Source organism: Meleagris gallopavo, chromosome Z (genome assembly GCF_000146605.3).
Source record: "Meleagris gallopavo isolate NT-WF06-2002-E0010 breed Aviagen turkey brand Nicholas breeding stock chromosome Z, Turkey_5.1, whole genome shotgun sequence".
Lineage (NCBI taxonomy): Eukaryota > Metazoa > Chordata > Aves > Galliformes > Phasianidae > Meleagris > Meleagris gallopavo.
Genome location: NC_015041.2, coordinates 47,053,493 through 47,069,102, shown reverse-complemented (window position 1 = coordinate 47,069,102; position 15,610 = coordinate 47,053,493). Strand labels below are relative to the sequence as shown.

Here is a 15,610-nt window from a genome sequence, read left to right as displayed (position 1 = left end):
CATCTAACCAGAGTGGAGAAAAACAGTCACTGTTTTCTGAGGTCAACAATTCTGAGATCCCCCTGCAAGCTGCATGGTATGAAACATCCCCAAGTTCCACCATCTAGTTTTTTTAGCACCAAAATATTCGAAGGTAGAAAGTCCTGAAGTTATACGTTAAGACCTGAACATCAAAGCAAGATACTGGACTGCTGTGCAAGTATTGTTATAAAATGAAAAGAACATTGTACCCACTGCAATTGGTAGCATAACTGAACTCCAAAGGGATCTTTTGTGTCAATAACAATCTCTTCAAACACAGAAGAATAGCTGTCAGTTGCAGAGAGAAATTGAAGGTTTTTGATGTTGTTTCTTACTTGATCTTCCTCAAAAAAAAACCCTGTAATCTGCAGGAACTCGTGCAGGTGCCATCCATTCTCTACATGGTCATCTTGCCAGTTCTCTTGCCAGTTCTGTGCCACCAAGCATTACCACACCATTCACAAAAAAGTGACCTGACTTCTGCATGCCCTCCTATGGGAAAGCATGTCTTGGCTTGGTGGGACACACAACCCTAATCACATCAGTGAGTTTGTCTTCTTGCGCAAAGCTTGAATCAATAGAATTGCAGGACAGATGATGAAACAACAGGAGCCCAGTTAAAACAAACTGATCTAAAATGTCTCAGCATCTGGCAAGTGACCAGACAGGGCAAGGAAAACTGGCATACTTAATGTCTGCTGCTTACTCATTTTTTCTCTAACAGTCCTGTTTCTTTTCCTGTTTCTAAGAGAGGACTAAGTATCTTACTTGCAACAGATTTATATTGCAGATCATACACTTACATCTCCTCACTGCAACAGAATTATGTAGCTCCTGCCACACTATTGTGCCTCCTAGGAAGCACAATTAGCTTCACACTTAACAGGAAGAATCTTTACACTATATGAGAACCACAGTTCCTACCATGTTTGTGATAGGAAGTGCTTCCACCCCTCTGAAAGCTTCTCTTCTCATTCAAGTACACATGCACAAATGGTGAAATATGATGCTCCTGTCCTCTGCAACATTTCTTCAGCTTGAAACAAGTCAGCGAAAAATCCCTGTTATCTGTGTAGTTGTCCAGTTCTTCTTTGGTTTCTCTGGCAGCCCATTGGTACACTCACAAATAAATACCAGGCTGGGGGAAGCACAGCAAATGTGCCCCAATGACTGCTGCAGCCCCCCGCTTCTGAAATCTAAAGTGGCTTGTTTTGCAGCAGGACCCATATCCCTGCCTGCCAGCTGAGCACATGCAGTCCTGAACCCTGCTCACAGGCCTGAGTCCTTCCCTCACTGGTCCCTTGGTATGCCCTCTTCAGATGGATTAGACTTCAGGAACATCTGATCCTGTATCTTCTGCCTTGACCGTGTCACTACTGCTTGTCTCAGCATGGAGCCGCTTGTAGTCAGTGTGAAAGAAGATGACATAGAAACAAGCCATGGCACTGCAGAGGCCCGCCATCAACAGGACTGGAGCTGCAAACAAGATACACCTTTAGCTGGTGAATTGAATCCTCATTCTCCAGTGTTGCAAAAGTCTAGAGCAACCGCATGGTCCAGATGATAATCTTCCTAAGGCTAGCCTGAGGACAATGTACAGCTTAAGACTAGGCAACACTGGTTGGGTGAAAGCCAAATCCCACTTCACATAACAAGGACTCTGAAAGATGATTTGACTGAAATCTGCCAGGACTCTAGTCCTGCATGGCCCAGAGGTTGGAGGTCTTACAGCACTGCACGCAGGGAGTTTGTGTGTATGTGTGTGTACAGCTGCATGTTGGGGGCTAGTGAAGAAAACTACAAGCCCCATTTCCAACTCTCTGTCACGGGTAGGGTTGCCACTCCCTACTTAAGGCTGCCCAGGGTCTCATCCAAGCTGGCCTTGAATACCTCCAGGGATGGGACATCAATGGCTTTTCTGAGCCTCACCATCTTGAAGAGCCCAAATTGCTTTTTGGGGACAGTGAAGTCTTGTTCCCTGTCAGCAAGTAAAGTTGGTTCTGGGGATTTCTGCTCAGCTGAAGATTTAAAAAAAAAAAAATGCTTGCCAGCCTCTGTGTTACAGTGTGTCCCTATGAACTGATGTTAGTATTACATAAATGAGGAGATCAAAACGAGAATTTAGCCTACAGTGCGAGCATATCAGTGCTCCATTTCATCTCAGTTTCTGTGCTCTCCTGACTAGGAACAGTAGTGTGGAATAAGTCAGAACAAAGCTGCGCAGGCACATTACAAACCATGTAACATCTGTGCATGCAGAAGTGTGTATGTAGTCTTGACCTGCCACACTGCATAGCAGCACAGGTTGTGTGTGCTACATGGATAGGATTTTCTGCTAAAAGTAGCTGTGTGGTGAAGCTCAGAGACAGGTGCAGTAGAAATCAGTCTTGCAAGGTCTTTATCAGTGACACATGGGTGGGACTGGAGAGTGCAGTGTGCAGCTGAGCATTCAGCATTGTTTCTTAAAGATGTGCTTACTTGTCCAGTCTAGGGCTCCATCCTGGTCAAGAGCACAGGTAGAAGATGGGTCCTTAGAAACACGCACAGTGAGGGCTTGCAGCAGAATCATAAAAATCACACCTTCAATCTGGCTGTGGAGAGAAGCCAGTATGCAGTAACTACCTTTTTTGCCAATGACAAAGACAAATCCAGTTTCCTCAATAAAAGAAAGCAATGCCCATTTCCAAAACAGAGTCCTTCTTGCGGAGAAAGCTGCAATCAGCTGTTCCTGACCAACACCCTTGGCTAACAAGCTCTGGTTCACAGGCCACATCAGCCTTTCAGAACACCCTGCCAACACAGCAGGATGACGATGCAATCACTGCAAAGGTGGGAAGGTATTGAACTATAGCTGTCAACGTGCTGAGGCTTAGTCACTGGACAGAGGTTTGGAAATACCTCTCATTGCAGGGGTGAGGATGGGAAAAAGATTTCAGCCTCCTCCTCATCACAGCTGGCTGGTAGCAGCAATGAAGTTCACAATCAGTGGGAGACAAGAGCTTTCAAATCAAGTGTCTGTTTCCCCTTTTTGACTGGTGTTTGTTGCTGCTGCAGCTCCACTCGTTACACAAAAGTGGTACTGAGCAGGCACAACATTGCTTAGGGCTCAGTCATTCCTGCAGCAGAACAGTACCAAAACCTTTAGTGGAAGTTCATCAGCTCCACAGCTCAGCCAGCCACCTCACCCCTTGCACAAAGGCAGTGGCACGGCTGACAGTGATGCTCATTCTGCTCTCTCTGCATCCATGAACCTGTTATATGCAGGAACCCACGTTCAACTGTCACCCCGATTTAACCTGTCTACTTACCTTGCAACAAAAATCAGTCCTGTAGATGTGCCTTCTCCCACAGGATAGGAACACTCCACTGCCAGCTCCATGGCAACAGGGTACATGGCAAAACCAAAGAAACCAAAGATTGAGCTGGAGATGGCCAGAGCAACGGCCTGATCTCTGAACCGAGAAGCCTGCAAGCAGAAAAATAGCACAAAAATCTTACTGTCAACTTTGCTGCACAGAAAGTCTTTGAACTCATGACCTGCAGGAAGTCCCAAGCATTTGCTAACTACCAGCACTGTATTTCTTTATTCTTCAAACCTCGAGAGTCAACAAATTGCTACTCAGTGAACATTTAGCTTTTCAAGCAAGGCAACAGAGGATCAGCAGAATTATGTGAAGAATGTGGATGCAGTCACAGTTCTGTGACATTATTTTCTGAACAGTTACTAACCCCAAGTGCACCTACTTTATCTCCACAACCGAGGAAAACACACACTCATCTTGACAAGCATTTCAGAACTGGCATTTGCAGTGAATTACATGTGAGAATTCACTGGGATACTACAGCTCAGTTTACAGTTAAAACTATTCCTTATCATGTTAGATTCATGTTTGTAATACTAGGATATTTAAAAACTAACAAACAAACAAAACAAAAAAACATAAAGAAAAAACCTGAATTATCTACAAACTTTGGTGCTAAGTTTAGTGCCCAAAGCAGCCTCATTCCTAGGTCTGGTGGAAAAAAAATGGCTTTGTGTCACCACTAGGAAAGTTAGGAGCATAAGCCCTGCAGCCAGAGTGTCGGTAACCCCATTCCTTAATCATGCTTTAAATTCCCAAAGAAACAGCAGGTGTCTTGCAGCACAGCTCCAGAGGCCTAGATCGAGCTTGTGAAATCCAAACTGTGTCTGAAATCAGAGTTCAAAACATCTAGCAGATTTGAATGGGTGGGTTTTATTTTACTGCTTTGGACTAGTAGATTATCTGTATGGGACAAGGGTGAGGAAGAAAAGGAGGGGTAGGAAAGAAGTGATCCAACGTAAGGAAGTAAATTGCATCAATTCATTTAGGTCCTGAAGCTCTGTCTGAGGCTCCAAAGTTACTCTGTGAAATCTCCAGAAAAAGGTTTTTCTGTTAAAAATCCTACGTTAATAAAAGCTTAATAAATACTGTGATATCAAATGACCCTGTTATGAGCTGATGATTTACTAGATGGCAACAGAAGTAAGCCTATGGGTGTGGCGCAATGCAAGGGAGAACTCACCACTGCAAAAACGATGCTGGCAAGGGCACTCAGACAGAAACAGATTTTAGTGGACTCTATGAAATTCCTTGTCCGGTCGACATACAGTCCTAGCAGGAAGGCACCCAACAAACCACACACTGTGAACAGAGCACCATCCATGCCAGCAAATACCTAGTGGACATAAAAATTAAGTAGCTGAGAAAACACAGTAGTTAGGAGTGAGGTTTTAATGTCACTGACTGACCCACCTGCCTGCTGCTTGCGGGTCAGTGTCTGAGGCAGAGCAAGTTTTCATTGCAAGGCTGTGGGCTGCAAACAACTGGGCCCAGAATCAGTGCTGCTACATGTGTACGACAACAGGATAATTGTAATCTTGAGGTCTCAATGGATGACAAATCAAGGGAGGCTGAACGTGCATGCAGCAAGGCAAGTCAATGTGCAGACATCTAGCAGCTGGAGTTAAGAGTGTTTTAAGAGGACTCCAGAAGGACACAAGTAGTGGGACTAAAGTGCTAAGGGGAAACATAGGAACTGGTGCAGCCCTTTGCTATTGCAGGAAGACAGCAGGAGGAACCAGCTGTGCAAACCCTGCATACAGCTGTGACAGCTGCACCTGGCCAGTACCCTGGGAAAAAAAGAGAAACAGATATGTCACAGTACCTGTGATTTCCTACTGCCTTGGCTTCATGTAAGACTGCCTAAAGTAAAAATGCAATTGCACCAGCCAGCCTTCAGCAGCCTGCTCACTCTAGGGCCCACATGAGCCTCCACACCTCTCTGAGAAAGGTGTCAGAAGGCTGCTTAAACATCTGTGTTCTAGAACAGCTTAGGAAAATGCAACATCCTAAACAGTGTTTGGGGAGAAAAGATTTTTAAATTGCAAAGGTGAGCCTGGACAAAGGCAGTAATAAAAACTTAGATCATCCATTACACTGAAAGACTGACTGTGCTGGGCATTAATGTACTGCTTAACATACATTAAAGACTACATGCAAATAAGATATGAGACAATGCAACATATTCAATTGTCTTCATTTTGTTCTGATTTACCTATCAAGGAAATCATTTGGATCATAGAAGATGTGGTCAGTGGAGAGGAAGGGAGAAAACTCACATTTGAATAACCCTTTTCACAAAGGATTTGTTCTAGCAGAGCTGAAAAGCAGGTGAACATCCCAATTCCTCCTCCAAAGCACACTGCCAGGATGATGTATGGCTTGTTTCTCAGGAGCTAGAGAAAGAAGTTAACATACTTAAACAAATGGTGAAGGAAAAAGGGCCAGGCTGTGACAACAGACTAGGGGGTTAGATGCTCTGACCACTTAGTTAGAAATGCTGAGGGCAACCCTGTGAGTATCAGAGGAGTATGGAACCCCTTGTCAGTTCGGCCAGCAGACAAGTTAAAAAACAGAGGCCGTGTAAGAAGGAGGGATCTCTTCAATGCCCAAATTCTTCTTCATCTGTTACCGTATCTGCTACCACCTCAGAAAGCTCAGGCTGCATAGTCCTCTTGGAGGAGTCCAGTGTTCTTGTTTGTACTGGCTAAAGAGCAACCAGTCCATGGCTACATGGTCAGATAGTATCCCTCACAGCTTTGTTGTGAGCAGAATTCACTCCCTGAGGAAGAGAACCTTCCATGGCAGACTTGATGGAGCGAAATTCAGAGCCTACTTTCTCAGCAGATTCCTTAACACATCCCCGCCTGTCAAAGCTGCATCTCTCATTTAAACACTGGTTCCTCTCTCTGCTACAGCACTTACCATTTTGAGCCCCATGAAGAAAGGCTGAGAGGTGGAATTAGTGGCACTGGCTGAAGGAGGTGTTGGAGGAACCTTCTCACGAATCCCCACAGTGGCTAGAACACAGGCCGTTAGGGCAGGAATGGCATAAACACCTAGCTACACAACAGAAAGCAAAGCAATGTTACATGTCTTTGCAGGTCTACTGTTCCAAACACAAACCCCAACCAATCCCAGTGGCTGATAAAATCAGTTTCATTTACCATCAATGGGATGTGCCTTCCTTCAGGAACTAGTGCCGGTGACAGAACGTTTGCTATAAGAATACCCAAGGGATTGGCTAGAAGAAAATAAAAAGATGTTTTTCATGCAAGCAGTCATAATCATTTATTAGTCTATACCATCACTCAGTACCAGAGTAACAGCTTCCAAAAAAGCAACAAGTACAGTCAGACCAATGGAGAAACCAGGAGATGAACATGTGAGAGAAGTTAACTGTGTGGTCTCACTGTTGTCACATTTGTTCCCTCATCGTCGGGAAATCCATTTATACATCCATTTTCCTACAAGAGCTAGAGCTGGAAATTGATTTTCATATACAAATTATGGTATCTGCACCCTCACAAGGCTGTTCCAGTAACATAGGGACTTAATGAAGATGAACCACTACATGTCTTGATGTTATATAGGAACAGCAACATACACAGGAGAAATCCAGACAACCTCAGAATCCCACCTGAGTCTGGAGCTAGGAAAACATGTATCCTAGCACTAGCTGGGACACTTTTGAATGCAATGTGATGCCTTCACATGTCATTTCTCAGCCTTCCTCCAAGTTCAATGTCTTCTGAGTGCTTCACTAGCACCTTTGTTTCCATATTCATCTGTATCTTCCTGCAGCATGATCAGCCACTGTCACAGCCAGCCAGTCTTAAAAGACTAATTTTTCACAGTAAGTAGAAAACCAACATCCTGCAGGCACTTGCAGTTCAGGAGAAGGAGCTGAGCCACAGCTGGTTCATCTTACCCTTCTCCCACAAGAACAGTGTGCATATCAAAAAGTGGTAGGTGCCAAGAATTGTCTGGCTACCTTCTGGCACATGCACTGGATGTGCTTGTCAATTTTATTCTCAGAAGCAGCAAACATGCCAGGACCTGATAGCACTGTAGATGTATGAATATTTAGTCTGGAACAAAAAGTCAGCAAAATGTCCTTTTAAAATAATGAGAATCCATACAGCTAGGGAACCAGCCAGAGCAGCCTCATATTACATTTTGTGAAGACTGTCCAATAAGCACATAGCATGTACACAGCGCACACCTTCTACCAGTGTAGGAGAGTCCAGTAGGAGAGTATTACTGATGTGTGGGACATTCCAGAGCTCAACCACTGAATTACACCAATATTTTGTATAGAACAAGGGCAGTTCTGCCAAAGCATCATTAATACTGTTACAGCACACAACAATCACAGCATTCTTGCTCTGTATTTGGAAGGTACTCACTGATGTAATCCAGGTGAAATACTATCCAAAGTAACTCTAAATGGAAATAGTTAAAGAACAGTTCCCAAGGAGATGTATTAAAGCTTCTATAGTTGGGTAAAATACAAACAGGAGAATTTCTCATGGTGTTCACAGGGATCCATTCTAGGCCCTGCACTGCTTCTATATGAGCAGGTCTCTGGAATGATAAGAGGACTGCATATGGTAAACACTGAGGAGCACCGATGAGTAGTAGTGATCTCAACTACTCAGCTGGATCGTGTGTGGAGGATCTGTTTCTATCTGCACGCAAAAAAACAGCAAATCCTGCTTAGAGGTACTGCCAGAAGCTGTGGAGATACTGGCAGGGCCAGATTCTGCATACAGCATTGGTGCAGACAGTACTCCAACACTGAGCACTGCTCTAGCATTAACACAGGAAATGGATATTGATAAACTGAAACAAGCTGAGAGCAGACATGGATATATGTGTGAAAAGGAAAAGGGAAATGTGCCTGTAAAATGCACTGGAGCATTTCAGTCTTCCTAGACAAAGCCAAGTTGAGGTGACTGCCCTTAACTTCCTGCCAAACAGGTTCAACACGACTGAATGGCCAGGGCACAACGAGCATGAGAAGTAACGTGTAGGCATTTGTTAGTAAGGTAATTAACTACTGAAGTAAATGAACAGGCTGTGGCAGATGCTCCTTCTAGGCAATATTCAAACTCTTTTTAAAAATGAAATTCTGATTTTATACAGCAGACAGTAATGGGTGTAACCAGACACTACTAATGAAAGCCTGCTAGACAGCAATATGCAGGCATCGTAGCAGATAATTATCACAGCCCATTCAGTCCTCACACTGATAACTCAGCAAGCCACAGTTTGAACAGATTCAAATCTTGAGTATCTACTATTCCTAGCTCTTCAGCTTTATTAATTCCCACAATTAAATCCACTTATTCATGTAAGGTCTAAGGTCACTACATCAATGGTATACTATTTAGCTGCTCTGGCTGCTCTCTCACTTAAAACAATCAAATTTCTACACTCTGTGATCCTTCATATCGCAGCAAAGGACCGCAGTGCCCAGTGGTGCCCACCAGCACCTTCTGAATTCCTCTGGTAGTATTGTTATCACAACACACTTACAACAGAGCTCCTTCTCCAGAAGGAAGGTAAAGATCTATCTCAGTCCTGGGAAAGAAGTAACTGTGTACCCTACTCTAGGGAAGGTGGTGCGAAAAGAATTGCCTTGTTCTAACATCACATATATCCATCCTTCTAAATAAGTGTTCATAGTCTGAGTTTACCAGCAGCACTGGGAAAGCTGTACAGGTGTCCTTCTAAATTGGCCTTTTCCCCTGACTTATCCCTTCTGACACAACTCTGTGGCAGTGTGGGATCTTTCTCATACCTCCAGGTAATGATTTGACAGCTGGAACCAGTAGGTCAGCCCAGTTTTTGGGCACGTCTCAAGGAAGAGAGAAGTCAAGGAAAATGTCACACAGAAGGAGACAACACGTCTTTTAAGTGCAGTACCCTAACTCTAGCAGCAGATAAAGGAATCAAGAAAGGGATGAGGTCAGAGAAAGCAGATCTAGTACCTCCAGTTTCCCAGCTTCCAGAAATTTTTGCTTAGGGACTTTACAAGTGAGAAATGATTTCTGTGTGCATAGTCCTGCTGCACTTAGCACACTCAGTGTGTTTGCATGGCCCATCAAGTATGTTTTACATGTGTATGCGTGTAAAACATATGCATTGAGAAAAAATGCCCAGCCTTGCTACTGGATGAACTGGTGAACAAAACTGCTGCTGCAGCCTCACCTCTGTCTAGTTACAGAATTTGGTTACTGTGACCACAAGCATAGCTTGCAAATTGGACATGGTGCTCAACAAGCTGCACAGGTAAAGCCACTGCAGACTTGAGATTTAGTAATGCTGAGGGCTATCCTCAGCAAAGATAGTCATCTTGTTATGGCAGAGGGGAAGGAGGCTGGGAACCTCACTTATAACTCTGCACCTGGACATGGCTGAGGCCCATTTCTCGCTTGGTAGCATGAGAATGCCTGCCTGTGTGAGGCTTTTGAAGGCACTGATTTATTGCTCGGCCAGAGCTGCATTTGCAAGGCCTAAAAGCTGTGGTAGAGAAGGTTTCCTCTGCTGGCTGTCTCTGAAAGCAGCACAAATGCTAGCAGGTTCTGGAAGGTAACAAAGTTACCGTATAGTACCACTTACACATGGATGAGATCATATTTGCGGTTGCTCTCTGGTGATCTGGAAACCATAAAGCTGCCAGCTTAGTTGGTGAGAAGATGACAAGAGGCTGAGCCAAAGCACAGAGACACTGCCCAACAAACAGGTACCAGTAATTCTGGGAACCCAAGCTCATGAACTTCAGGACGCTGAACATCCGGATGATGCTACCCATCATATTCAGCCATGCACTCAGGATCACCTGCAAGCAGAAACAGCCATGGGTTGTGCATTGCAACCCGAAGGACAAAACTTAATGCAACAGCATAGCATAAGCAAGGTCTCAGATGAATTCTGGGAGACACTGAGTTGTTAATAATGGCTGCACAGAAAGCTGCCTGCGGACTGTCCCCACCCCTTTGGATCACTGCAGGATGCTCCTGATCCAAAGATAACCTATTTACCAGACTCTTTAAGGATCAAGGTTTCCTGGTCTACGCCATCATGCAGCTTATGCAAGACAACAGATACTATTGTGGGATTTAGTAGAAATCCAAAGTTCACTATTTTCACTCTGTTTTCAAGTTTTTGCCATCACCCATATATCTTGCTGTGATGATCCAAAGACCATGGAAATGAGTTATCCAGTATACTGGTCCTGATAGTGTTCTGTTCCCTTAGTGCTTGTTTCAGTGCCACAATCTCAAACCTCACAGCTTTTGGGAAGACTGTGCTGAGATACCAGGCTGGCTTTGCACACAGCACACTATGAGCTCACAGGAGTCATTAGCTTGCTTGCATCTGGCCCTGCCATTCCTTAAACTGGCCCTACAAGCACAATAATTCAGCTAACACCACTCCTTACAAAACCCCATCCAATCTCACTGAATTCTTTACATAGTTGAATCATGCTATCTATCCCTGTCAGATAGCTAAAGCAACAAAATCCCAAGCAGAAAAACAACAGGAGAAATACAACATTCATTATGATTTTCCTACAACTCCCTCCCTTCCAAGGTGGTGACAGCTATTACTGAACTAGAACTGAGCTTGCCACACAGCCATCCTCTGCTGCACTTAGCAAGACAAGATTCAGCATCTACATGCCAGTGCTTTGTGTTGCTAGACCCACAGAGAGGTTATCTCCACCATCTTTGGGTGACAAGCCCTCATGGTAACAGAATGATTCAACTCACAGCACATCTGAGCCCCACGCTGTCAAGAACCCATGTTGCCACCAGACCAAAGGGGATTGAGATGAGTAGGTACACTACTGAGAGCCAGTTGACCATCTCCAGAGAAATGTGGAAGTAGGCAGCAGTCTGGTCAGCCACTGGAGCAAATGTCAGCCATAGCTGCAGAACAGAGAGCAAAAATAAGTAAGCATGACCATCATTACCAGAACAGATTTTCAGCATCCCTGCAACTTAATTACATTGGTAAGATGCTCACAATCTAGTTTCCCTCCACCCATTCCAAAGGAGTCCAGCATCTGTCCCCCCTCCCACTTCTGCAGGAGGTTACTGATAGGCTGCATGCCAACACCTCCCTGCCTGCACTGGTAGCAGGATGAGGGGCAGCTAACAGCAGCACAGACTCAACACTTCACTAAGTAACAGCTGGAGAGGGCAGCATAAATAAATGCAACCCAGGGACTGGTAGATCTCAAGGAACACCATATGTATGTTAATACATCACATATACAAACAGCCTCACCAAATACAGTAGAAAAACGTTGGTTTTCATGAAATGCAAGCTGTTAACCAATGTCTACCTCCATAAACACCAACAAATCAAGATTTTAGATGTGAAAAGCAAAATATTTTGCAGAGTGGAAAGCACGCGTAACCAAATAAGGTGCAAGCATTTTGCCATGCTAATGGCTGCACTAGCTGCCATTTGGAGTGTTTTTCATTGTCAGGCAGACTGTATAGCTGTGCACAGTGTGGCAACACTCCTTTAACACCTTTCCTGTACAGTCTGAAAAGAAGCCACTGCTCATAAGAAAGGGACCTTGTTCTTTACAACAGACACAGCTCAGCAATCATCAGGCAGCAGCAGCTCCCTAGTCTCAGCATTCTCTCCCATGCACCAGGACAAGGCAGTGTGGCTGCCATGAAAGTGACGTTGGATGTCCTCCTGTCACATGGATGTCCATGTGACGCACAGTACTCATCCTCCAAAGCCATACACCAGATTTCTCTTCTTCGAGCTAACTGATCATCAAAATGGACACAAAGACTAGAAGCAAACAGCCTCTGGCCTCAGCTAATGCCATCCATGCTAATGCAGTAGCCTAGGAAGTAAGGACAGAGATGAGATCTTCAGACAGGTTGGATGTCAGTTTCAGCCTCTTATAGACCATGGGAAGATAGGCAGGACTAGGCACTGGACAGCAGCAGCTGTGTATGCATGCATATCTATAAGGGCCCTGCTGGAACAGACAGGTGTGGGCGAGGAGTGTGTGCGCAAAGCCCTGCAGCACACTTGTTTGGCTCTCCTTCCTCTCCAAGTGCACCAAGTGGTGGTACAAGTCCTTCAGGAGAGCAAGTCAGGAGCCAGCCAGCCACGTGTGAGCCAGCTCTGCCTGCTGCTCCCTCCTCCTTCCTCTTCACCTTCCTCAAGCTGACAAGCACAGAACAGGGCAGGAAGCACTCCCAGACTCATTCTGCTATGCATTTCTCTGTCCGCAGCACTAAGGCAAGAAGTTCCTCTTGCAAAGCAGTTTCTACCCTTTGAACTCAGCAGTAAAGAGGCAAAGAGAAAGAGGCTTTTGCCTCAGCAATCAGCACTTCCTGGGTACTAGTAAACAGTAAAGCTTTAAGTTAAACACCCACACACTCAAAAACATGGTGTCAGTTAAGCAAAACAAACATGGAGAGCATCCACATAATAATGTCACTTACTCAAAAGTGGTGGCATGAGACATCTGGAGAGCAATCACCTAAGCTTAGCCCAGATGTGGTCAGAAGTGCCACATAGCCCAGGACTTCAGGCAGAAAATCCATGAAGTAGATGATGCCTACTTAAGGACTTTATAAAAACGACGCAAGGGTTTCTTACACTATGTTTGCAGCTAGCAGTTTCCAGAACAGCAGTATTTAGAGATATTATAACCAACATCCAGCAAGACAGTACTCACTTCACAGAGCAGTCACAGACAGAGGCTCTTAAGCCCAGGTCAATAACAGAGGTTCAAGGAAGAGACAACTTCTCTCTGGTGTAAAAGCCTTCCTTATCTACCCTGATATTCTCTCTCACAGAGAAAGAATTTCACGAGATGATGTAGGGCAGAGGTAGTTTCCTTTTCATCATCACATGGTCAGGCCCAGCTTCACTCAATCAGAATTTTAAAACAGAATGAACAAAGAAACATTTATTTCTCAGTCCGCCCTTGTTACATGACTGAGCGTGCTTTCCTGCAGACAAATTGCTCCTACACTGTCCTCATGACACCGACAACAATCCTCCTCTCAGGGCTGCCTGCTGTCTGTCACTTTCACTGACACCAGAGGCCACTAAAAAGGAAAGCTGCATGTGTGCATGACTAAGAGGAGAACACAAGGTGTCATCACAGAAGCTCAGTCCATCCCATGAGGTGACCTGCTCTCTCCAAATAAGAGAGCTCAGAAGTTGGGTGTGCTCACCATTTGCATTTTGCAAACACACCGACACCGGAATACCCACCACAAAGTACTGCATGCAGCACCTGAGCAGGAATTAAGGACACATCTCGACTTGCATGGCAATTTTCATGCCACGGAACTGGTAAGCTAATCTTTCCATCTGGAACTTTTAAACAGAAACCAGCCAAGTTGATTTCATGGCCTTTCAACCACTCCCTCTGTTTTGATGTGATTTTCACCTGCAACATTTGGGAGAAACATTTGCATCGGAAAACACGTAGTTACAACTTTCTGTGTCAGCATACTTGTGAATTCCAGAGAGGCTTACAAAACAGTATTGGTACCGGAGGTATCTATTAAGCACACAGTTCTGATGTGGGGAAGTTCTGGCCCAAGTTGCTATTGTGGTAAAATAAGGCTGCCAACAATCAGGAAGTTGGCATAAGACTGAGCAGACAGACAACAGTACCCTCCTTCCAGCAGCATGACCCAAGATGTGGGTTCACTTGCATGTGTAGCTGAAGGACCATTTCAAGTATCTCTTCAGTTCACTATTAATTATTTGCAAAGTTCAAGTCTCCCAGGAGAGCCTGTAACAGCTTTGTACAGCATCCTTCCCTATGTTGTCACTTCCACTCCTAGCCAGGACAGGCATCCAGGCTAGCAGTGGTGCCTTCCTGTTACATGATGCACTTGTGCTGTGCTGACCGAACTGCAAGCAGAGCTTCAAATTGCTTTTCTGCAGGACAACTTATCGCACTCTCAGAGGACACAGAGATTTTGCCTAAAGAAGGTATCTGAGCTTTTTGGTGTTTCAGTATACAGCCAGATTCTCACTGTATTTTTTCATTTCTCCACTACGGCACTTCTGCATCATGGAAGATGCACTCCACTCTTCCTTCCCACAAATGAATATGCCAACCTTGGCTGCCAGAGAGCATGCACTTGTGGCATAGTAATCCTCAAGCACATAAATCTACACTGCCTGATCAACTATCAACAGTGTCCTCAATGAATTGGTGAGTGAAGATTTGGGCATCCGACTTGGTATGGGGAAACTGCAATATTTATCTTGATAACTATTTCATCTGCTCAACAAATAGGTGTGATCTAGCGTTCCTTCTTTAGGCCTTTCAGAATTAAGTATCTGTGGGCAATTGTAAGTTCCTGCACCATTCTGCTTAAGGTTGGAAAGGATCTCTAGGACCACCAGGTTCAGCTGTCAGCCCATACTCCCTAAACCACGTACCTCAGTGCCACATCCACATGGTTCTTGAATGCCTCCAGGAGCAGTAACTCCCCCACTTTCCTGGGGAGCCTGCGCCACTGCATCACTGCTCTTTGTAAGAAATGTTTCCTCATATTCAACCTGAACCTCCACTAGCACAACTTGAAGCCATTCCTTCTCGTCCCATCACTGTCACCTGGGAGAAGAGGCTGAACCCCACCTCACCACAACCTCCTCTCAGGCAGTTGTAGAGAACGATAAAGTCTCCCCTGAGCTGCCTTTTCTCCAGACTGAACAATCCCACTTCCCACAGCTGCTCTTCATAAGACTTGTGCTCCAGACCCCTCACAGCTCTGTCATCCTTAGCGTGGTGCAAAATCTCTCCTTAGCCTAGTACAAAATCTCTCCTTTACCATTCTGTATTTGCAGCAAACCCCAGAAGGAGATCCACCCGCTCCTTATTCTGCACGTATAAGCCTACTGACCCAGGTCAGCATTGAAGCCCAGCCAATTCGTACTCCTTTAGCCTAAAGCCGTCCTTCACAGACTCGTTTCTGAGCCTCTCAGTGGGCCGCAAGGAGTCTCATCAGCACTTCCACCTGCGCTCCATCCCAGCCTAGCTTCACCGCGGTGCTTCTCGATTCCCCACGAGCTCACATGCGCGCAGCCCTCCTCCCCAGCGCGCCGTTCCGCCGGATCCCGCCGGTTAGAAAGGCCTCCCCCGCGCCTGAGGGGCTCGGTGCCTCCCAGCCCCGCTCACCATGGCGTTGGAACAGTTCAGCAGGCAC

General features: G+C 45.2%; 1 protein-coding gene across 1 annotated transcript; it reads right to left on the bottom strand.

Moving 5' to 3' along the window:
• Positions 1 to 355: 355 nt before the first annotated feature.
• SLC49A3 (solute carrier family 49 member 3) lies at positions 356 to 15,609 on the bottom strand (the record flags this gene model as incomplete). The annotated part of the gene is made up of 10 exons (XM_031557425.1): positions 356 to 1,497; positions 2,500 to 2,612; positions 3,330 to 3,487; positions 4,567 to 4,719; positions 5,663 to 5,779; positions 6,309 to 6,446; positions 6,551 to 6,627; positions 10,011 to 10,230; positions 11,165 to 11,323; positions 15,583 to 15,609. Coding segments are annotated over 10 exons (1,314 nt in total), but the record flags the coding sequence as incomplete, so codon positions are not given.
• Between the last annotated feature and the right edge of the window lies 1 nt (position 15,610).